General features: G+C 43.2%; 1 protein-coding gene across 2 annotated transcripts in view; it reads right to left on the bottom strand.

The window, feature by feature from the left end:
• Nucleotides 1-9,797, bottom strand: part of EFCC1 (EF-hand and coiled-coil domain containing 1) — a 91,592-nt gene extending 81,795 nt beyond the window's left edge. The window contains exons 1-2 of one of the 2 annotated variants that reach the window (XM_034777096.1): nucleotides 8,959-9,797; nucleotides 5,768-6,177 (exon numbers count right to left, since the gene is read on the bottom strand). In XM_034777096.1, coding sequence (XP_034632987.1) covers nucleotides 5,768-6,177; nucleotides 8,959-9,681 — 1,133 coding nt within the window. In that variant the 5' untranslated portion in view covers nucleotides 9,682-9,797. The remainder of the gene's footprint in view (nucleotides 1-5,767; nucleotides 6,178-8,958) is intronic. The other variant, XM_034777095.1, reaches the window with a different exon arrangement.
• Nucleotides 9,798-23,747: the final 13,950 nt, after the last annotated feature.

Genomic DNA, 23,747 nt, shown 5'->3' with positions numbered 1-23,747 from the left:
TGTAAAAGGACATAGTAGCACTGGAAAAGGTTCAGAGAAGAGCAACAAAGATGATCAAGGTTATCCTTTTCCAGGAGAGACTAAAAAGATTAGGGCTGGAGGGAATTTTTTTTTTAACATGGGCAAAACATATTATCCTCCAATCTTGTTCTCTGAAATGGCTGAACCATTTTTGTTAAAACTTTGCTTTAAAAAAAAATTAATCTGGAGCAGTGGTCACCAACTGGTCAATCGTGATTGACTGGTCGCTCCTAGAGACTCTCCCAGTCAATCGCGATCTTTGATGGTGTAGTGGGGCTTCTGCTAAGGTAGGCTCACTCCCTGCCTGCTCCTACCCCACTCTGCTCCCAGAAGCAGCCAGCACACTCCTGAGGCCCCAGGGCGGGGCAGAGGTCTCAGCACACTGCTCCTGCCTGCTAGCACCGCTCCTGCAGCTGCCATTAACTGGGAACGGGGAACTCTGGCCAATGGGAGCTGCAGGGGCGGTGCCTGCAGAGAGGGGCAGCACATGGAGCCACGTGTCGCCCCCTCCCCCCCCACAGAGGCTGCAGGGGCACGTTGGCCCCTTCTAGAAGAGGCATGGAGCTGGGGCAGGCAGGAAGCCTGCCTTAGCCTCACTGCGCCGCTGACCGGGAGCCGCCCGAGGTAAGTGCTGCCTGGTAGGAGGCCATACCCTGACCCCCAACCCTGAGCCCCCCTCCCAGAGCCAGAACCCCATATCCCCTCTGCACCTCAAACTCCCTGCTGCACCCCAAGCCCCTGCCCTGATCCCCCTCCCAGAGCTAGCACCCCAAACCCCCTCCTGCACCCCAACTGCCTGCCCCAGCCCTGACACCCCTCACAGATCCAGCACCCCACACCTTCTCCTGCACCCCAACACTCTGCCCCAGCCCAGAGCCCCCTCCTGCACCCAAACTCTCTCCCAGAGCTTGCACCCCTCACCCCCTCCTGCACTCCTGCCCCAGGTTCAGCCCAGAGCCCCCTCCTACACTGCGAACCCCTCAGCTGCAGCCCAGAGCCCGCACCCCCTCCTGAACCCCAGCCTGGTGAAAGTGAGTGAGGGTGGGGGAGAGTGATCGATGGGGAGGTGGGAGGGGGAGATAGAGTCAACAGGGCGGGGCTTTGGGGAAGGGGTGGGGCCTCAGGGAAGGAGCAGGGGAAATCCTGTGTTGCCCTTAAATTCAAAAAGTGATCTTGGGCGTAAAAAGGTTGGAGACCACTGATTTGGAGGCAGCCACCCAGTATGGAAAATTTCAGCTCAAAAGATTAAAGTCTGGCAAAATTATAAGCAACTAAAACACAGACTTATTATGGAAAGTGTTGGGAAGTCTTAAGTATAACCAGTGCTACCAGCTCATCATCATAATTTCATCAATGGTGAAATCTAACAGAAAAATCTGTTAGACCAGCTGTTATTTTCAGAACCAAAGGTCAGCGAATTTGTGGGGCTATGATAACTTCTCAACTATTTCCAATATATAACAATGTGAATGGCACACTCTGTTTAATGCCAGGCAACAAGACACACAAATCCTATTGAGATAAATATACACTCGTACCCTTGAAATGAACTTTGATTCATGCTTTTTCAATAAGTGTTTTCTACAAATTTACCTTTACAATGACACATTTATCCTAAAATGGCAGCTATTTTTTTTAAAAGATAGTATACATTAATTTAGCCATACTGCATTTCTTATGCTGGAGAGAAGTAAATCCCAAAGAAAGGAGAGTATTGAACAAACCCATCCATTATAGAAAGAGTTAAGAGCTCAGACAAGTAGCAGCATTAAGCAAAATTTATCAATACAGTAACTATAAGAGTGTTTTGTCCAGGAAGGTTTGGTGACCTAATAATGGAATCTGGAGCTTTCACACCCTAATTCATAAAATCATCCCTATTCAGGAAAGCACTTAAGCACATGTTTAAGTCCTATTGAAGTCACTATGGTCTTCATCTTGATGGTGCAAAGATTTACCAGGCATACAGGTATCAATATTCTGCACAACTATTTGCAGGAATATGCACTGGTGGGTACCACAGGCAACTGCTCTTAGGCCCCAAATCAGGAGAGTATCCTTATTCAGGAAAGTAAGTGCAAGTGCTTTCCTGAATAGAAATGGATGTAAGTACATGCTTACATTCTTTCCTGAACCAGTGCCCATAACTTTAGGTCACTGTTTGAATGCAGATCTGACTGATAGTGACCAAAATCTATTGCAATGTGATGGCTATTTGATGACTGAACCAAATTCTCCCCTTTGTGACTTTAAAAACAGGAAAGGGTGAGCATGGGAACTGTGTGTGAGTTGCAGCTTAGTGGAGGCCTCTGTATCAACCCCTCTGGAAGGAATGGGACTTTCAGCAGAGTGGATCTGGAAGGGGAAGTGACCAGACAAAGCTAGATAGGTTGGGATCCTCAGGAAACAAACCTATGGATCATCAGCCTTTTCTAGCACAATAGATTCTGCCTCTGTGCCTCTCTTTGCTCCTGCCCTGCAGAATTCATTCCTGCTGTACCTGTAATATGCTCACAACCCCACTGTGATACAGAAAATGAACAGAGATGCATGGAATTAGAGGCTCATAGCAGCTGTAACCTACAATGCTTTAAGTATTATAGCTTCCAACTGACTTTCAGAGGCGCATAGTAGCTATTCCCCTGAGTCCACGCTTTGACCAATCCCCCTGCAGGTCACATGGTATCCATTGCTGTGGCTGCAGAGGAGAGATAGGTGGATATAGTATGAATGGCCCATACTTCATAACAGTCTTTCCCTTCCACATGGGATCTCTGCACCCCATCTGACTCACCTTCAAAGGATTTGGGCTTCTGTGCTGCATAGGCCTCTGTTCACAATCGGTTACACAGGTGCAACCCAGCGAAGTCAGTGGGATGCCTAAGTAACTGAAAGGGGCATTTGTCCCCAGGGGTCTTTATCACAATTGACATTAACTGGCTCTGTTGTTGGCATTTTCAGCTGAGGACAAGGAGAAAGAATCACTCCTCATGGTGATGTCACTAATGTAGAGCTGAGGTGTGTTGATGGATCAGCGGGGGAAGCCTGAATTTGTCCCTTATGGAATGTGACTGGGAATTGCAGTCTTTTTAGCCACAGAACAGTCAGGCCAGGCACCATTCCTGAGCCTTATACTCACTTCAAACTATTTCAAAATTGAAATATCTGAGGATTGTGTATCAAATCACACAATACGCATTTATCAACCATGGATCTTTATGTTGCTATGACCCGCAAGAGCGCTGAGCAAGTCTGGGCTGATGTTTCTTATTCATCTTTAACTACCTTTAACTATCTTTACCCTCTTCTCAAAAATGTGCTTTCGTGATCCATCAAACTTTGGACCTGAGCCCTCACTGTGTTGGCCAGTGGAGACTTTCTATTTCAGGCAATAGAGAGAAGGCTGTATGGCTTATTCAGGACTAGAGCTGGGTAAATAACAGATTTTTCAATTTATTGGAAATTCAGCAAAAAAAATTAAAAACTTGTTTGGGTAAAAACCAAAACTTAAATTTTTTGAAATGTTTTATTTTGATTTCAAGCATTTGTTTAACTTTATACAAATGTTAAAAATAAAATTAAAGAAATCCAAGCAAAGTCATTTTTGAATGACATTTTTTTTAAATATCAAAATGAAATTTTTTTTACAAAAATGGTTTAGCAAAACCGACATGAATTCTTTAAATGCTTGGGTGTGACCAAATCTGTGGTTTGGTCCAAAAATTTCTCCCAGCTCTGTTCTAGACCCATTGCCAGCAAATCCCTGTGAGTAGCTGTCTTGGAAGTTACATGCCCTTGACAGTATTTTAAAATGGTACAGCCATTTAATGAAATGCATTTATTTTCTGCAAACCCAAAGATATCAACATACACAATGTTTATAGAAAGACACCAGATAGAGTGATTATTTTTAGATACTTCCCGCACCCTATAAATACAGTACAATAGCTGTAACACCACAAATAGCTCCATATGAATTCTTACTATAAGGAAACAGGAAATATCAGATTAAAAAGGGAAAAGCTGTTCTGAATAGTCCAAATATTAAAATACCAGTTTTAAGTAAAGAATCAGTAAAAAAACTGAAAGAAAGTCAGTTTGCATATAAGTTACCTTTTTATTATATGTCAGTCTAAATGTGAACATTAAGTCTATGGATCTACCCCTGGCTCATGCAAAATTCCCAGCGATTTAAATAAGCATCAGTGAGTTCAATGAAAGTTTTGTCTGAGCAAGAACAGCAGGATTAGGCACTAATTAAATTTGTGCACATTTTTTCTGTCTTGGAGATATAGTATCCAAGCGGTTGTCCTAGCGGTTAAGGCACAAGGCTAGGAGTTAGAAGGCCTAGGTTCTGTTTCAGACTACCACTAAATTACTGTGTGATTTTAGATACGCGACTTAACTTCTCTATGCCTCAGTTTCCTCATATGTAAAATAGGGATAATAATACCTTTGAAAAGACTTTGTGATCTATGTATGAAAACTGATACATGGTCTCACAAGTATATTGTCATAATTATTGGTGCTCACTTGGCATGCAGTAGGTATTAAATTAAAAATTGCTTCTACTATTAATAAAACTGTGAAGTGGGCCACCTGGTATACTAAGAACTGTAAGCCACAACTTTAACTGCTTGATTATTTTTTCTTGCTTTTGACTTCCATTTGTCTTACTATCAGTGGAAGGCTATGTAGTGGGTACAAGGCATGAAATCATTACCCATCATCTGTTTTGTTTTGAATCAGCTTGCTGTCTAATTAAGTAAAATACATTCTATCAATGAAAAATGATAGACATAAGTTACGCCACAGTTTAACATTGTAGGCCAGAATCTGGCCTTATGTATGGCACTTATGAGCTGTTTGTCCAGGTGTAGGTTTAGACTGAGTGATGGAACATCATCTGTTACTATTTTTATGTGTATCTAGTTTAAGTAACAGGAACTAATCCAATTCAAATTAGTTATGGTAAAAAAAGAACCTTAGAGATGGAAAATATAATATATAAAGGATTGAGTAAACAATAAGAACAGGAGTACTTGTGGCATCTTAGAGACTAACAAATTTATTTGAGCATAAGCTTTCGTGGGCTACAGCCCACTTCATCGGATGCATGGAATGGAGCATATAGTAAGACAGGGGTCGGCAACCTCTGGCACGCGGCTCACCAGGGCAAGCACCCTGGCGGGCCGGGCCAGTTTGTTTACCTGCCACGTTGGCAGGTTTGGCTGAGCGTGGCTCCCACTGGCCGCAGTTCACCGTCCCAGGCCAATGGGGGCTGCGGGAAGCGAACCGTCCCAGGCCAGTGGGAGCTGTGATCGGCTGAACCTGCCGACGCGGCAGGTAAACAAACTGGCCCGGCCCGCCAGGGTGCTTACCCTGGTAAGCCATGTGCCAGAGGTTGCCGACCCCTGTAGTAAGGAGATATATATATACACATACCAAGAACAAGAAAAGGTGGGAGTTATCCTACCAACTCTAAGAGGCTAATTAATTAAGAGAAAAAACTTTTGTAGTGATAATCAGGATAGCCCATTACAGACAGTTTGACAAGAGGTGTGAGAATACTTAACATGGGGAAATAGATTCAATGTGTGTGAAAATGAATAGGTAGCTCCTAATTCCTCTCCAAACACACGTTAGAAAATATCTTAGTAGATTCATTAATATAAGCATTTATTTTCCAGCCCAGCTAAGTTTAAATATGATTTGATGAATTTATTTTGAATGGTATCAGACTTACCTATAGTACTGTAGTTCTGATTCTAGCTGCTGGATGTATATCTGCAAATGTGGCACTTTATTGGCTTTTGCTTCTAACTCCTTCACTTTGCCAAGACTGTTAAGGACTGCGTGTCTAGCTTCTTCCACTTTCTTCCTCATTTCTGCCTGTTCCCTCTTCAGATTACGGTTGCAGTCTTCCAGGGTGACTATAGCTTCCTGGGAACTCCTCAATTCTTTTTGCAGTTCTTGATTGACCCTAATTGCTTCTTCAATTTGTCCATCCCTGGAATTCCGGATTAGTTCCACCTCCTTTAGGACACTCTGAAGGCACTTGGTGGGCTGGGAGTGTTTGGGAGTTAACTGTCTCCTATTACCTATAAAACAGGTCCCATCTTTCTTATGATTAGCATGGCTTTTCCACAGTCCTACCTACAATCAACAGGGGCATAAAGAAGAACACAGATTAATTTATTTGAAAATAACTTAACATTTTAATCAAAGCTGAAAATGGGCAGATTTTTTGGCATATTTTCTTCATATGTAGTAAACCTACCCCTTAATTAGGAATCTACTTTTGGCCTATACAAAGTTCTGGGCACAATCCTTGGGTAATACAATTTTCAAAATACATACTTTCTGTAGAAAAGTTGACTCATTAAAGGAACAGCAAACTTTGTCTCAAATGTTTTACATGTTCACATATTGTTTTGATTTCATGTCTCCCCATTGTTTCAGTCAGTTCTCAGGGGTGCAACTAGCGTTTTGAGCAGCGGTGGCTCCAGGCACCAGCGCTCCAAGCACGTGCCTGGGGCGGCAGGCCACGGGGGGCGCCCTGCCGGTCCCTGCGAGGGCGGTAGTCAGGCAGCCTTCGGCGGCATGCCTGCGGGAGGTCAGCCGGTCCCGCGGATTCGGTGGCAATTCGGCAGTGGGTACACTGAAGCCGTGGGACTGGCGGACCTCCCGCAGGCATGCCACCAAAGGCTGCCTACCTGCCATGCTTGGGGCAGCAAAAAGCTAGAGCCGCCCCTGGTTTTGACATTTTTTTAGGCATGTGGGCTATACAAATTAGCATGAAGCTGGTAATCAGTAGGTGTCCTGAGTTTTAATCCTAGTTCTTCCAGTGATTCACTCTGTGGCCCTGGGCCAGTAACTTCACCGTTTTGTCTCAGTTTTCCTATTTGTAAACCAGGGATAGTACTACTTCACTGGGCTGTTGTGAAGATTTAATAGTTAATGTCAAATTAGAACTTCAAACATATATAAGCATTATCTGAATGCTAAGTATATTTATTAACTCAAGTTAACTAGTCACACCAAAAAAACTGGAGAAGTCAAGCTTCTAGGGCCTCACCCTTTCTATACTACCCCTTAATGCCAGGCAGCGTTCTTTGTCTCCCTAGAGCAATCAAGCAATGCCTGCTATTAAAATCCTGTACTCTTTACTAATTGGAATTAATGGAAGTTCTGCCTGAGCAAGGACTGTGCATTGAGGCCCCAAAGTCAATGGGGCTCTGCCTGGGTACAAGGGTCTGCTCACCAGTTCAACTGTAGGAGTGGGGCATAACTATGAACTCAGAGGTTATCTGTGAGTCTCAAAACATTTCTTGCTCAATGAACTGCCTACTTATTGTTCTCACAGGTAAAAATCCAAACAGTATCACATCCATTACTGATAAAACACTGAACAAACCAAAGCCACATATAAGAAAAGAGTAAGATCAAAATACACATTTCAGGAGCAGGGTCAATATATTTTTTAAAAACCCTATAATGCACTAGCTTATAGTGTCTCATTAATAAATAGTAATACTGCAACAAAACATTTCCTCTTGAAAATTGTACATAACCAAACTGGTTGTCTTAAACAAAAACCAGCAACAACACAAACACACAATACCCAGGAAGAAATAATGACAAGTATCCAAGTTGCCATTTGTTTAGAAACAGAACTATTTATATTCAGTAATCTGGAACTAGATGGAACATAACTCTCTGAATCATTCAGGTAAACATCATTAATATGTCAGATGTTCATTTTTTGAAAATCACAACATCTTCATCTTCAATTTACATATAACATTAACACCGAAAAAGTATGAAAGCCTTGATGGCCCATGAAATAAACTGACTGAAAGGTCAAAAATCTTTTCCAGCATAAACAAGTAGCCCCAGCCAGGCCTGGAAGGAAATAAATTCTCCCACCCTCCTTTGCACTTTCACCCACATTTATTTCAATGGGCTTTTAGTGGTCTAACTTTTAAAAATATGTTCCAGCAGCTTCTTGCACTGTGTAATCAATCAGAGTTGGAATGGCCCTAACACCAAGGTCCATTTCTATGGCTTTTCATGACAAGCATTTGGAGGTAGACAGACTGCCCCCCCACTTTCACCCAAGACTGAGGTGAATGCAAATAAGTCACAAACTAATTAAATGTTTGCTCTGAACACAAGCTTTAATGAGCTCCTTTGACCACTACTAGCTCCAGTGAACTTTACTTTCAGTTAACAAAAGTAGTGTTGTGCTTTAGGTTACATTTAAACCAACTTTTACTGCACAGTTACAGTGATAGCAGAAATGGAAGCCTCTCTCCTCTGTCCAGCAGTACTGATAGAAACGGATGCTCTCCATTTATCCGTTAATTAAATCTCTCCCCAAACGTAGTGGCAATAATAATCCAATCTTTTTTATAATCCAGTTACCCAACAATAACCTGATTAGATGTCCTGGAAATCTTTCATAGATCTAGTGGGGTGAGCACAGAGTTTAACATGGTGCATTTCATATTCCCTTCTTTTAGCTCTTTCTCTCACACTCGGGAGCAGCACCACCACTGCTAGACAAATGCAGCTAGTGAATACATATTTTCCCTGCCGAATGTCAGCTGGAGCCCAAGTCTGCCCTGATTTACACTGCAAAGTGCCCCTGAAATCAGAACAGCGGCTCCCAAACTTCTGCTGGTAGGAAGAAGGCGGGCAGGGCGCTGGAGTGCTTAGTGCCAGCGTGCCAGGGTGTAGGCGTGGCAGTGCTTGGGAACAGTGGGACCTGTCACCCTGCCTTTACAGGGAGCGCTGCAGCTTTTGCTGCCCTAGGACTAATTCCATGTGTCAGTTTCCCAAGGTTGGTTTCGCTCTGGCCGCAGGCTGAGTCCCCGGAGCGGGGTCTGGCCAGAGCCCCCGAGTGTGCAGCGGCCCGTGCCCCTTCCCGCTCACCTGCAGAGCGAGGCACCTGGCGTCGCTGCTCTGCAGCGCTGCCCGCATGTCCTCCACCAGCTCCCGCAGGCTGCCGTTCTCCTCCTCCAGCTTCACGATCCGGTCTTCAGCCTGCTCCAGAGCCACGATCTCCTCGTAGCACTCCCTGGAGCAGGGGCCCGGCCGCCTGGCCTGCGGGGCCAGCCCGGGGGCGGCCGGGGGAGGAGAAGCCCCTCGCGGGCTGCCGCTTTTGATGGCAGCAGCCCCCTGGCCCGCCTTGTCCCGGCGCCGCCGCAGCGGGCTGCGCAGCCGGATCTGGGTCTCGATGTGCTCGCTCTCCTTGCCGAGCGGCAACCTGCCCACCGCCGGGCGCTGCGGCGCGCAGCCGGCCTTGGTGCTGAAGTAGCCGCAGAGCTTGGCGTGGAACTGGCGGAAAGTCAGCTCCGGGGCCAGGTCCTCCCAGAGGCCGGCGCACTCCTCCGGGTCGGCCGCCGCCTCCTCCGGGTCCGCCAGCCCCAACACCTGGCAGAGGGTGCGGAAGTCCTCGCCGGGGATCCTGCCTTCCGCCTCGCAGTCCAGGTGGTGGAAGATCTCCTGCAAGTACTGGTCCAAGCCCGTGGCCAGCACGATGATCTCGTTCTCCACGCCCCGGTCCAGCCCGTAGTGATACGCCAGGGCGCTGACCAGCCACTGGGTCCGGCGGGCCGGCCGGCTGTAGGGGTCCCAAGCGTCAGGGGGATCCATCTCTCACCCCACCACCATGCTGCCCCTGCTGGCGCACTGGAGTGTCCGGAGCCCTGCAGGCAGCTCCGCTCCCGCAAGCCCAGCGCAGGGTCAGAACAGGGGCCGGTGTCCGGCCCCCGACGCGCCGCCCCAGTGAGCACGTGCGCGGAGATGTGCACAGGCCCCGGGGCTAAGGGAAGCTGCTGCCTTTTACTCTCGGGCTCCGCTTCCCCCAAGCCATGCAGGAACAGGGGCGCAGGGGGTGGGGAAGATAGAGGAGGGTGGGGGGAAGGGTGTATGAACAGATCGGGGGGTGGGAAAGCGGAGCAGATTGCGGGGTGCGTGGGGGAAGATGGACAGACGAGGGGATCGGGAGGTGCATGGGAAAGATGGAGCAGATGGGAGGGGGTCGGGAGGGTGTATGGGGGAGATGGAGCAGATGTGGGGGTGTCTAGGGGAGCTGGACAGGCAGGAAAAATCTGAATTACACTGAACTCCCTCCTGGTACTCCAACACTTTCCCCATGACTGTGCTATACTGTTTTGTGTGCATGGCTGTCTTGTTTATGCCCCCTTGAAGAGTACACAGAATGAGAGATGGGGTTTGTTGTGTAGCTGGGGAGTGATGTCAGATCATGTTTTGAATCGAGTTTATCACTTTAAATATTTTCACATGTGGCTTCATGTTTGCCTTTTATTATTTTCTCTCTAACAAGTGCTGCTTTTGCTAATGTCAAATATCCACTACACTGAGTTTCCCTGTTTATAATTTATTCTGTCAACTAGAAACAGCTCCCAAGACAAGAGAGTGTTGTTGTGGTTAACATAATTAATCAAACAACAACTCAACTTCAAATACATGTCAGTCTGAGCAAAGAGTAAAATATATGTTATTGGGTTTATATTGGGTTTATGCTCTTGGTAACCCTAGGACCCCTTTCTGTAGACCTCACTCAAGCAAAACTCCCGTGGGAAGCCCCTGGCATCAGTAAGGATTGCAGACTCAGCATCCTGGTATGTAAGATGACCCATTGTTTGGAGACCCTAGCAATAACTAGACACAAAAAACAAAATTAAAGAAACCTCAAAGCCCAGCAGGTATTGACTACCAATGAAACAAACAATGACATTTTAAACAGCCTGATTAAAAAAAAAAAATCTCTTCCCGTCTCAGTTGTTCAACTTTGTCTCACGATTCTTGTGACATTTTGTTGTACAGGGAGGACATATCCTGAATTTCTAATATAAAAAAGAAGCAGAAAAATATTTTTTGTTTTGGGGAAAGGTGGAGGGGGACACAATCCATCAAGCCTTCCTTATTCATCCTAAATAGTAGTTTTAAGAATGCTTGATAAAGATCTTGTAGGTGTTTGAATCTGTCTGAAGGATTGGAGCAAATGCAGTTTTATCTTAGGGCTTCGCTGTAGACAATGGATCATGTGATGTGTCCTGGATGGAAGCTGGAGGCATGTAGGTAAGTATTGTGGTCAGTAGGTTTCCGGTATAGGGTGGTGTTTATGTGACCATCGCTTATTTGCACTGTAGTATCCAGGAAGTGGATCTCTTGTGTGGACTGGACCAGGCTGAGGTTGATGGTGGGGTGGAAATTGTTGAAGTCCAGGTGGAATTCTTCAAGGGCCTCCTTCCCATGGGTCCAGATGATGAAGATGTTATCAATGTACCACAAGTAGAGGAGGGGCACTAGGGGACGAGAGCTGAGGAAGCATTGTTCTAAGTCAGCCATAAAAATGTTGGCATACTGTGGGGCCATGCGGGTATCCATAGAAGTGCTGCTGACTTGAAGGTATAAATTGTCCCCAAATCTGAAATGGTTGTGGGTGAGGACAAAGTCACAAAGCTCAGCCACCAGGTGTGCCGTGGCCTCATCAGGGATACTTTTCCTGACAGCTTGTAGTCCATCCTCGTGTAGAATAAAGAGCTTCTATATCTATGGTGGCCAGGATGGTGTTTTCAGGAAGATCACCAGTGCATTGTAGTTTCCTCAGGAAGTTGGTGGTGTCTCAGAGATAGCGAGGAGTGCTGGTAGCATAGGGTCTGAGAAGAGAGTCCAAATAACCGCATTTGTGCCAATCCCTCAGACAGAGACAAACACCTACAAGAACCAATCCCTGTAACAAACTCCATTGTCTACTCTGTCCCCTTATCTACTCTAGCAACACCATCAGAGGACCAAACCACATCAGGGGCTCATTCACCTGCACATCTACTAATATGATATATGCCATCATGTGCCAGCAATGCCTCTCTGCCATGTACATTGGCCAAACCGGACAGTCTTTATGTAAAAGAATAAATGGACACAAATCAGACATCAGGAATGGTAACATACAAAAGCCAGTAGGAGAACACTTCACTCTCCCTGGACATTCAATAACAGATTTAAAACTAGCCATTCTTCAACAAAAAAACTTCAAAAATAGACTTCAAAGAGAAACTGCAGAGCTACAATTCATTTGCAAACTTAACACCATTAATTTGGGCTTGATTAGGGACTGGGAATGGCTGGCTCACTGCAAAAGCAATTTTCCCTCTTTTCCCACCTCCTCATCAATTATTGGGAGTGGACCACATCTACCTGACTGAATTGGCCTTGTCAACACTGGTTCTCCACTTGTAAGGTAACTCCCTTCTCTTCATGTGCCAGTATATTTATGCCTGTATCTGTAATTTTCACTCCATGCATCTGAAGAAGTGGGTTTTTTTACCCACGAAAGCTTATGCCCAAATAAATCTGTTAGTCTTTAAAGTGCCACCAGACTCCTCATTGTTTTTGTGGATACAGACTAACACGGCTACCCCTCTGATACTTGGCACCATGCAAAGAGTGTACATTATCACATGAAAGCAAATTAACAGTGCTCAGTTTTGTGTTACATATCACATAATAAAGATTATTGTGAATAATAATTAGAAGCTGCACTTTAAATATGTCACATAACTGTATATTACTTTAAATATGTCTACAGAATCTTATTTTAAACTAGCTATTTTTACGGGAGTGTAAAATAAAGGCATTAGAGGCTGGTAAATATCCATTTCTTTGTATTCTGATATGTTTTGAAGGTTTTATTTAAAGAAAACAGCTCTTGGCCTCAAAACATTTCTGTTCAGTTTCAGCCTGGAACACTTTTTCAGTTGAGTTGTATACAGCCATGAAAAATAGGGGTTTATAATGGAAATGCACTGTTGTAACAGCACAACCAGATGCCACTGTGATATTTCAACAATGTTTTTGTTAAAAGTTCAGAATAAGTACCATTCATGCCTTCATTGCCATTTTGGTTGTATTTTCTTGAGTCTGAGTTTGGCTGAGCATTTCTTTCCAGTTTCATCAAATTGCAAGCCTAAAGTTGGCAAAAAACCCTAAAATATGATAGGTCCCAGTTCAACAAGGTACTTAAGCATCTGCCTAATTTTAACTATGTGTGTAGTTCCACTGAAATTCTTGGGACTACTCTCATGCTTAAGTTTGGCATATGCTTAAGTACCTTGCAGAATTCAGGGCCATAATTTGCTTGGTTTTGGTTTGCTCCTGTATTTTTGCACCTCTTGGTAGATGTGATATGTTTGTGGCATAAGTATGTGCCTTGTAAGAAATTGTCAGATGTAACATAAAGTATGTCTACTTGCGCCACAATTTGAACTGGCTTAAATCCATGTACAGTAAAAACCTCAGAGTTAGGAAGACCTTAGGAATGGAAGTTATTCGTAACTCTGAACAAAACGTTATGGTTGTTCTTTCAAAAGTTTACAACTGAACATTGGCTTAATACAGCTTTGAAATTTTACTATGCAAAAGACAAGTGCTGCTTTTAACCATCTTAATTTAAATGAAAAAAGCACAGAAACAGTTTCCTTACTTTGTCAACTTTTTTTAAGCTTTCCCTTTATTTTTTTTAGTTGTTTACGTTTAACACAGTACTGTGCTGTACATTATTTGTCTTTTTTTTCTTTTTCTTTGTCTCTGTTGCCTGGTTGCATGTGGTGTGTGATTGACCAGTCAGTTCATAACTCTGAAGTTCTACAGTATTTTCTAAAGCTGTGAAATTTCCAGAAGATGTATATCTGTTCGGAGTATGTTCTCCTTAAAAATTTAATGTTTGCTCAAACATGAAGCTGTCAACATTAATTTCTTGTTATTCAAATGGTAAAAAAATGTTTATTGCAGCCCCTGCATGTTAGTAGTCCCATTGACTTCATTGGGATTCATCGCATGAGTAAGAGATAGTATTTGCTGAATGGAGTGACTCTCCTTAGTTCACGCTGAATGGGAATGATGACTTAATTCCATCTGCTGTGAATCTCCAAGAGAAACAAAGGGTCCCATTGTCCTGTCCTCTTTAATATAAATCAGATTTCTGATTATTCATACGATAAAAGTCTGTACATTGACAACATACAATACTGTATTGCTGAAGAACTCCCTTTGGCCTTGATGCTGTAAGGCAGTAGTTTTCAACCTTTCTTCATTTGCAGACCCCTAAAAAATTTCAAATGGAGGTGCAGACCCCTTTGGAAATCTTAGATATAGTCTGCGGTCCTTCAGGCATCCATGGATCACTGGTTGAAAACCACTGCTTTAAGGTCTGGAGTTCCTCCAGGGCACTCAATGTCCCTCATGGTCAGGCCCTATTTTCCCAGAGACTGAGCTCTACCCACTAATGCTCTCTCCTTTGTGTGTTTATTATTGAAAACAGTACTTTGTTTTGTAATTATGCAACCATTGGGGACTGTAAAACCTTCTTCCTGGTTTTCATCAGTTCATTTCTGGTTTGTTAAGGCTCAGTGTATTCTTATACCTCGTCTTAAAGAGTATTTTCTCTCCTAGGGTTTTTTTCTCTGCTTATAAAACTTGACATGATACATTTTTAGCTCACACAATTTGCAACCTATCTTATTCTTGATTGGCAAAAGGAATGACTAGATGATCTAATAAGTCTTTTCCGTCCTTAATGACTATGCTTTCTTTGTGTAGGCCTGGCTTGACAAAAGTAATTGGACATGGCTGAGGCCTCATTTCTTGGGAGACAGGATTAGGGAGGTAAATGGATCAGCAGCCTGGAAACAGAATATCTGTACTAGCTAAGTTAAGGGGCAACACTCAGGGAACTATTTACAATGGGCAAGATAAATGTAAGGAATGTAAAGATGAGGTACTGAGTAGGTCATACATGGACAGTGCATGGACAGAGCATGCTGTACAGAGATTGGTTCCTATAAAGTAATCAAACAAGTCCCAAAACGTAAATAGTAAATGAAATGTAAATGTGTGTAAAGAAAGAGGTTTGCTTTGTGACACTGGATGTGTGGTACGCTTTATGCCCATCCCCTATGCTTGAGTCTGATCAACTCATTATAGCTTTGCTGTATGCCAAATAAAGGAACTGGTTGAGAAGACTGCAGTCACACTGAGTTCCTTGGGAACCGAGTGAAAGAGGTCTCGGGGGAATCCCATCACTTTGTTTAATAGCATAGTATGTAAATATGAAACTCTATCTAAATCTATCTCTTTTTTAATCCTATTATATTCATTAGGTTCAACAAAATATTCTGTGTCGTACAGTATTAGGGGATAAAATACAAACCATAAACGCTTTAGAGATTTTAGTAGGTATTATGTAAATCCACATCTCCTATCTAGACACATCAATTGAACTAAAGCATAAAGGTCTTGGAGTAGATGCTGCAATAATTACACTTAGTTTGGTCTAGTTATTTTAAATTGTAAAAAATTTCCAAAGTGGAGATAATTGATTTAAAGATTGACAGATTCTTTACCAGACTATAAACATGTCAGTATAAATTTTACTGCAACACCTGGAGTTTCCAGTTGAGTTGATATTGAGTTTTTTGGTCCTATCTCTTGCTAGAATACAGGCACTAAAACACCTTTGGAAGACATTTGGGCCTTTGTTGAACTGCTCACTGCCCATCTGTTATTATTCTGTTTTAAAAGAATGGAGGACCATTAAATGGCATGATAAATCTGTGGTTTGTCATTTTGCACTGTTATAAGGAAAAGAGTAGGTCAGAGTGGTTTTAGTTCACCTAAGTTATATCTGTGACACAAAGTAGATATTGTATATGAACGTAAGTGCCTTGGCCATTACATCGTTTCCTTTCTCATCTCTTGGAAAGCAGTTGTTTTTGCATGATGAGGTCCTTCAGTAAATCGTGCAGTCTTTGAAAATGTTGTAAGAGCAGCTAGACCAAAAAAATCTGCAGCTCTACCAGTGGGGTAGTGGTAAAAAAAGAAATACATTATTTAAACAAAACTCCTTATTCTCCAAATGAAAAGAGGGAAAACTAAATTTACTCTCGACTACACTACTGCAGCTCACTTCAGCCCCTGTTTTATTGGGCTTCTGCTTTGTGAAAAAGGAAGCTTTGCATTTGCTTATAGAACCTATTTACCTTTAAAGTGAAGACATGAATTTGCACACACTTAAGCCTTGTTTACTAAGGATGTTGGTAAAAAATTCCCACTGTTGCACTGCAGCTCCACCAGTGTTAGCAATGTTGGGAAGACTATATTAGCCCCATTAAATTCAATGGGATTTTTGTCTTTGACTTCAGTGGGGCTAGGATTCACGCCTAGTGCACACAAGTCTTCTGTACTCGCTAGCATTTTAATACCACATTCTCTAAACAGCTCAGAGCGGGTCTGATAATATGGTGTTAAAAATGTAAGCACTTTGTCTACACCAGGGCTCCCACTATCACTAGCACCACCAGTGGAATATTTGTATGATGAAACCATATAATAAACAAGGCCATATGTGACAGCTGGAGTTGAATGGCGTGTTTGCTCCCAGTGTTGTGACAGTATTTGAAAATTAAAAACATTTTAAATGTTGCCTTTGAAATTCATTAAACAGAAGTGACGTTTGAATTTAAGAGTCTGACTCAATTTTATTGCATCGAGAAGACTTTGATTTGACTGCCAGTACTGCTGATGGATTGCTAATTGTAACCAGGTTAGCTAGGAATGGGCTTGTTTCTGATCTAGATGCAAACACAGTAAGGTCACTTATAGAAACAATTGTTCTGAGTTTCAGAGAAGTAGACCAATCTTTTATTTTAGAGTTGGTACATGCTGCAGGACAAGTAGTCAGCACTGACTGCTTTGTTACTCAAAGTTCTAGAATAACAATATAATGGTCCCATAGCTGTGGTGGATTGTCACTCAGTAGTACTACATAGGGCTGCTAGAACTGTTAGACTTTGGGGAAAATGTACCTTGCAGGCAAAATCATGTCAGAATTTTAAAAAATGTCTTATTCACGCAATACTTTTGTTTAACGGGGTCTGTAGGAAAAAGTTCTCCTTCACATTGGAGACTTATCCAATATGACTGTATACTGTGAATCAAGTGATATAAAATTAGCATTACATAAGCACCAAATAATACAATAGGAAGAAGCTGATAGTGCAGCCAGAAGGCAGGCTATGAATAGTAGCTATATATACACAGGACACTGGTTATTATAGTTTGTCTATGTATGACATGGGCGGGGGCTACTGGAGGCTGGGGGAGGCTAAGCCTCCCTAAACCTCTGGTAATTGCTGCAGCCCTGGGCTTGGCTGTGGCGGGGCTCAGAGCTCCTCTGGGCAACCTAGGCTCAGGCCTCAGCACCAGCCGGCCGGGCCTCCTCCGGACTGCTCTGGGTGCCGGCGGGGCAGCTGGGATTCAGGGCTGTGCTAACGGTTGGCGAGAGCAGGAGAGTCGAAGGGCGAGAGTGGGGGCAGGGTCTCGGGTGGAAGGGGGGGCTAGCTTCCTCGAACGGGGGGTATGCACTGCCCATGATGTATGATAAAGTGTTAACAGAACATGCAGGACACGTATGTCCAGTGACCTCGGTAAATATAGACCGTGTGGGGTTTAGAAAGACTTCATATTGTACTGTGCTAGAGATAGAAATACAGATTTTATGCGAAACATCTTGTTTTCCCAAATCCTTTCTAACAAAGAGGTGATCATATGCGTTTTATGTATAACTTTGAAATTAATATTGTATGTCTCTTAAGCTTCTTCTATCACAGAAGAAAACTTCTGGGATGAACTAATAGCAGTAATAATGGTACAGTCTTGCCCTTGTCATATTCTAAGTTATCTGCTACCTGCCTTCTTGTTTATTAGGCCCAACAATGTTTGGAAAAGTTTTTGGAAAATACAAAGGGAAAATGATAAATACGGAATAGCATCACATTATGGGAGGCAGTGTTGAGCAGGAGGCTGAGTTCGGACACTGGAGTTCTATCTTCTGCTCTACTGGTGACTCACTGCATGATGCTGGATAAATCACTTCACCTTTCTGTGCCTTAGGAAAAGCATGTAAATTTGGTACTTGCCTCAATGTTTTGAGGCTTAATTATTATTTGTAGATTTTCAGCAGTGAAATAGACACTTTACAGAGGTATATGAAGATAAGGTCTCTGCCCTTTAGAGTTTAAGTAGACAATACGCAGACAAGGGAGTGGGACAGTTTTAAAACAAAATTAATGTTAGTGCAGGGTGAAGTTAAGCATGTGCTTGATTCACTCTCCGATTTTTACAGTTTGTTTTTTAACACACACGTTAATTTCTGAAAGTTAACATGGTGTGATGCCAGGCCAGGGTTTATAGGTGTCCTGGAGAAAGGTGTGTTTTCAAAGTTCACTTATTCTGCTGAGATTTTTGATGACAGTCTGTCTGCCACTTTGCATTGCTCTCTATTTAAGAAACCAAAACATCTTACTTAAAATAAATTGCCTGAAGGTTTGTCATTCATCATACAATAGCTTGTATATATGCAATTGTTTTGACTATATGGTGTATAACTAGTATAAACTGTAAATTCCCTGTTTCTCCATCCTTGTTATGTGCATCACTGGAGTACATTGTCAGCGCTCACCAAAGGATAAATAATAATGTCTATACACTAACTGGTATTACACTGGGAAAATTTCATATATATTTGGTATATTACAAATTTTGAGAGATGATGGTTTTATCCTTCCGTAGTGTGTTCCAACTCAGCTGCTGAAAATTTGAAAGCTGAAACCTTTTGAATGATTATTTGCAAATATGAGATCAAAGATCTAGAAGTCCTAAGTAAACTCCAAACATAAGCTGGTACATGGGCAAGCACTTATACCTAGCAGAGGTGGCGGGTGCTTTACAAATGAATGTAATAATAAGAAGTATGTGCCAGTGCTTCAGTCATCCCGGCCCAGATTTCTAGAATTATGTGGGAACATAACTGCATATATACATGCTCAATTAAAGATCCACCTGGCCCTTTGGCCACACAAATACTATGACTGTATGGATAACTCTGGTAATTGCAAGTACATATTATGCACATGCATAATTCTTAACATCTGGATCCTAGTGTGCCATGAAGGGTCAGATCAACAGAGCCACAAGGGGGGTATATTGGAGGGCGCTACCACTCCTCATTTTAAGTCACTTGTCACCTTTCTTTCACCATTTATTTCAGCATTATCACAAATATAGATTGGGGGAAATCCCAAAATAATGTATAAAATCAAGAAAAACAGTCTTCCCCCACCAAGTCACAGAAATTAGAAATGGAAAGAACTAGTTAGATTCTTCATCTCACCTGACCCTTCTCCCCCAGGACCAGTGCCGGGCACAATCGTGAACATATCAGATATTTAACTGATACAACACTTGATTGTAGCCAAAAGGCTAAAAAGTAGGGTTGTCAAGTGATTACAAAAAGTAATCGCGATTAATCACACTATTAATAATAGAATAACATTTATTTAATTATTTTTGGGTGTTTTCTACATTTACAAATATATTGATTTGAATTACAACACAGAACACAAAGTGTACAGTGCTCACTTTATATTTATTTTTGATTACAAATATTTGCACTGTAAAAAAACAAAAGAAATAGTATTTTTTGAATTCACCTAATACAAGGACGGTAGTGCAATCTCTTTATCTTGAAAGTTGAACTTACAAATGTAGAATTATATACAAAAAAACTGCATTCAAAAATAAAACAGTGTGAAATTTTAGATCCTGCAAGTCCACTCAGTCCTACTTCTTGTTCAGCCAATCGCTTCAGCCTCCTCTTATTTGCAGGAGATAATGCTGCTCACTTCTTGTTTACATCACCTGAAAGTGAGAACAGGTGTTCTCCTGGCACTGTTGTACCCGGCGTCGCAAGATGCCAGTTGCGCTAAAGATTCATATGTCCCTTCATGCTTCAGCCATTCCAGGGGACATGCGTCCAAAGCAGGGTGGGCTGATGCATGTTCATTTTCATTATCTGAGTCAGATGCCACAGCAGAAGGTTGATTTTCTTTTTTGGTGGTTTGGGTTCCATAGTTTCTGCATCGGAGTGTTGCTCTTTTAAGACTTCTGAAAGCATGTTCCACACCTCATCCCTCTCAGATTTTGGAAGGCACTTCAGATTCTTAAACCTTGGGTCGAGTGCTATAGCTATCTTTAAAAATCTCACATTGGTACCTTCGTGTTTTGTGAAATCTGTAGTGAAAGTGTTCTTAAAATGAACAACACTTGCTGGGTCATCATCCGAGAGTCCTATAACATGACATATATGGCAGAATGCAGGTAAAGAGAGCAGGGGACATATAATTCTCCCCCAAGGAGTTCAGTCACAAATTTAATTAACGTTATTATTTTTTTAATGAGCATCATCGGCATGAAAGCATGTCCTCTGGAATGGTGGCCAAAGCATGAAGGGGCATATGAATGTTGAGCATATCTGACATGTAAAATACCTTGCAATGCCGGCTACAAAAATGCCATGTCTATTCTCACTTTCTGGTGACATTGTAAATAAGGAGAGGGCAGCATTATCTTCTGTAAATGTAAACAAACTTGTGTCTCTTAGCTATTGGTTGAACAAGAAGTAGGACTGAGTGGACTTGTAGGCGCTGAAGTTTTACAGTATTTTGTTTTTGAGTGCAGTTATGTAACAAAAAAAAATCTACATTTGTAAGTTTCATTTTCATGACAAAGAGATTGCACTACAGTACTTGTATGAGCTGAATTGAAAAATACTATTTTTTTTGTTTATCATTTTTACAGTGCAAATATTTATAATAAAAATAATATACACTTTGATTTCAATTAAAACATAGAATACAATATTTATGAAAATGTAGAAAAACATCCGAAATATTTAATACATTTCAATTGGTATTCTGATGTTTAACAGTGTGATTAAAATTGAGATTAATTTTTTACATCGCAATTACTTTTTTTGAGTTAATCATGTGAGTTAACTGCGATTAATCGACAGCCCTACTAAAAAGTAACTTGTTGCATCAATCTCAAAATGTAAAATATTAAGATCTGCAGGGAACTCTGACTTATTCTGCCAGAGGGCTTGTATGTTGGCTCACAGGGCAGACCTGACTGTAGTCCATCTACAAGGGTACTACTTAAAGGGAAAACTGTTCTGAATTTTGCTATGGAACAGATGAAAATAGCAATACCGCCACTAAAAAGGCCCCAAATCTGTCAGAAGAAAGGGTGTTGTACCTATGCAAAACCATTCTCTCTTTCCCTGCAAAACCTATGTGAACGCCGCACTGTTGGGAATCCTTAGGTTTTGCAGGCATGGCTAGACAGACAAGGGGCACAATCAGAGTTCAGACCACAGCATCACCTGTCAAACTGGCCACAGCATCCCTGGTCTCACTTTATCATTCTGTAAAATATGTAGAGTTGTACTTGCCTATGCCACAAAGCTTAATTGATTAATTTTAGTGAAATTCTTTGAAATATCCAGATGAAGAGTCACCACAGAAATACAAATTGCCACATTGTAATAGCAGTCACTTATTTTAAATGGGTGACTAACCCTACTCATCAATCAGAACACAGATTCTAACATAAGAATTCAATAGCAATCTTCAAACAGGACTATTTAATATAATCACAAATTAAATCTCAAGCAAAATAAAAACCACCATAAAATGCTCCACATGTTGTCCCCCTAAGGTGTTAAAAATACCCTAATATATTTATTCAGGACCTTAAGACAAGTTGTAGTTAAATTTTAAATACACCTCTACCCCGATATAATGCAACCCGATATAACACTAATTTGGATATAACACGGTAAAGCAGTGTTCCCGGGGGGGCGGGGCTGCGCACTCCGGTGGATCAAAGCAAGTTCGATACAACACGGTTTCACCTATAATGCAGTAAGATTTTTTGGCCCCCGAGGACAGCGTTATATCAAGGTAGAGGTGTACATGAATACCCATTTAAAAAATAATTAGTCTACAGAATGCTAGACCTGAAGAAGAGGTTTGTGTAGCTCAAAAGCTTGTCTCTTTCACCAACAGCAATTGGTCCAATTAAAGATATTACCTCACTCACCTCCTTTCTCTACACAGGGGTTCTCAAACTGGGGGTCAGGACCCCTCGGGGGGTCGTGAAGTCTCAGCCTTTACCCCAAACCCCGCTTTGCCTCCAGCATCTATAATGACGTTAAATATATTTAAAAGTGTTTTTAATTTAAAAGGGGGAGGTCGCACTCACAGGCCTGCTATGTGAAAGGGGTCACCAGTACAAAAGTTTGAGAATCCCTGCTCTACAGAATATTAACTAGATATCGAAACTTCCAGTGCCTTCGCCTGAATCAGCATCTCATTCCCTATTCTGAGCAGTGACTTATTTAAGTAGTGTTCCTTGTTTTTCTTTCAGGCTCTGCTGACCATTACTGAAGTACATCTATTTCTCATCAGCTAGCTCACAATCAAGCCAATCTAGCAGCCTTACTCCCACCAGCTGTAATTTTTGTCATGCCTCATAAACTAAGCAGGGTTCAGCTAATTCTGTAGGTGGACAGGAGACTCTGGAGTAGACCAATGGGACTGTAGGAGTTGGATGTTGATTTAGTAACTAATCCTTCTTCTCAATCAGTATTGAAGCAGTGCTCCAGCCAGGACTCAACTGGCCGTTGGAAAGGGGAGCATGAGGACATAAAGTCCCTGCTAGACCGAACAGTAATTCATACACACGTACTATTTCTACAGGTACTATTTAGGCAAATAACAGGGGCTGTGTTTTGTGCCTTGTCACTGCCGCAGGCAGCAGGGCATATTGAAAGGCATTAAAGAGACCTGGTGCTGGTAACATCTAGTTACAGTCTGTCCCTGTAATATACTGTGTTGCACAAGGCCCCCCTGGTATTATTACTATTATTCGTTTCTTGTTTCCATTTCCGCCCACAGTGTGCTAAGCCCTGCACAGGCACAAAAGAAGGCACTAGGCATGGTCCCTCCTTTGAAGTGCACGAGGCTGTGCTCTGCTGAGGCCTCGTCCTGCCCTCTGCTGCGGTGGGTGATGGCCATGGCGTTCCTGGCAGTACCCAGGCATTCCTCGTGCTGCATCCTAGTGATACCTGCAGTGTAGCCCATGCCCCAATGATGCCTGTGTCGTTCCGCGCCTCGCATCCCCCATGCCACCTCCCCACGCCCGTGGGGTTCCCCGCTTCGCATCCCCGGTGCCATCTCCCCACGCCGCAGGGACGCCCTGCGGTTCCCCGGGTGAGCCGGTCAGCCCGCCTCTGCCCCGAGCTCCCAGCCAGGCAACTTCTGCGGCCACCTCGCCTCGCCGCGGATCCGTGCGCTCTGGGCTGGGCACGGCTTGGCTCGGGCGCCGAGCGGAACGGGGACTCTTTGGCGAGGCGGAGGGAGACGGGACACGCGAGCCCCGGGTTCTAGAGCGTGGAACCCTCTGTTGCCAGCGGCAGGCTGCGGGGAGCCGGGGCAGGGGTGGCCGCGCCCGCCGCTCCGGTTCCCGGGGCAGGGAAAGGTGCGTTCCCCGCGGCGCAGCGCAGCGCTGGCTCGGGCGCAGTTAGGAGCGCGGAGCCCCCTGGCCGTTTGCAGGGAAGGAGCCCGGGGAACCAGAGCGCTCCCTCCTCGTCTGGGTGCTGCGCGGGCAGGGGGCAGCTCTGACATGCGGATATATGAATAATTTGTGCTTGCAATTACCTGTCTTAGGGTGACCAGATAGCAAGTGTGAAAAATCGGGATGGGGTGGGGGGTAATAGAAGCCTATATAAGAAA

This window comes from Trachemys scripta, chromosome 7 (genome assembly GCF_013100865.1).
Source record: "Trachemys scripta elegans isolate TJP31775 chromosome 7, CAS_Tse_1.0, whole genome shotgun sequence".
In the NCBI taxonomy this organism is placed as follows: Eukaryota; Metazoa; Chordata; order Testudines; family Emydidae; genus Trachemys; species Trachemys scripta.
The sequence above is the reverse complement of the archived record's forward strand: the minus strand, read 5'-3'. Positions and strand labels throughout refer to the sequence as shown.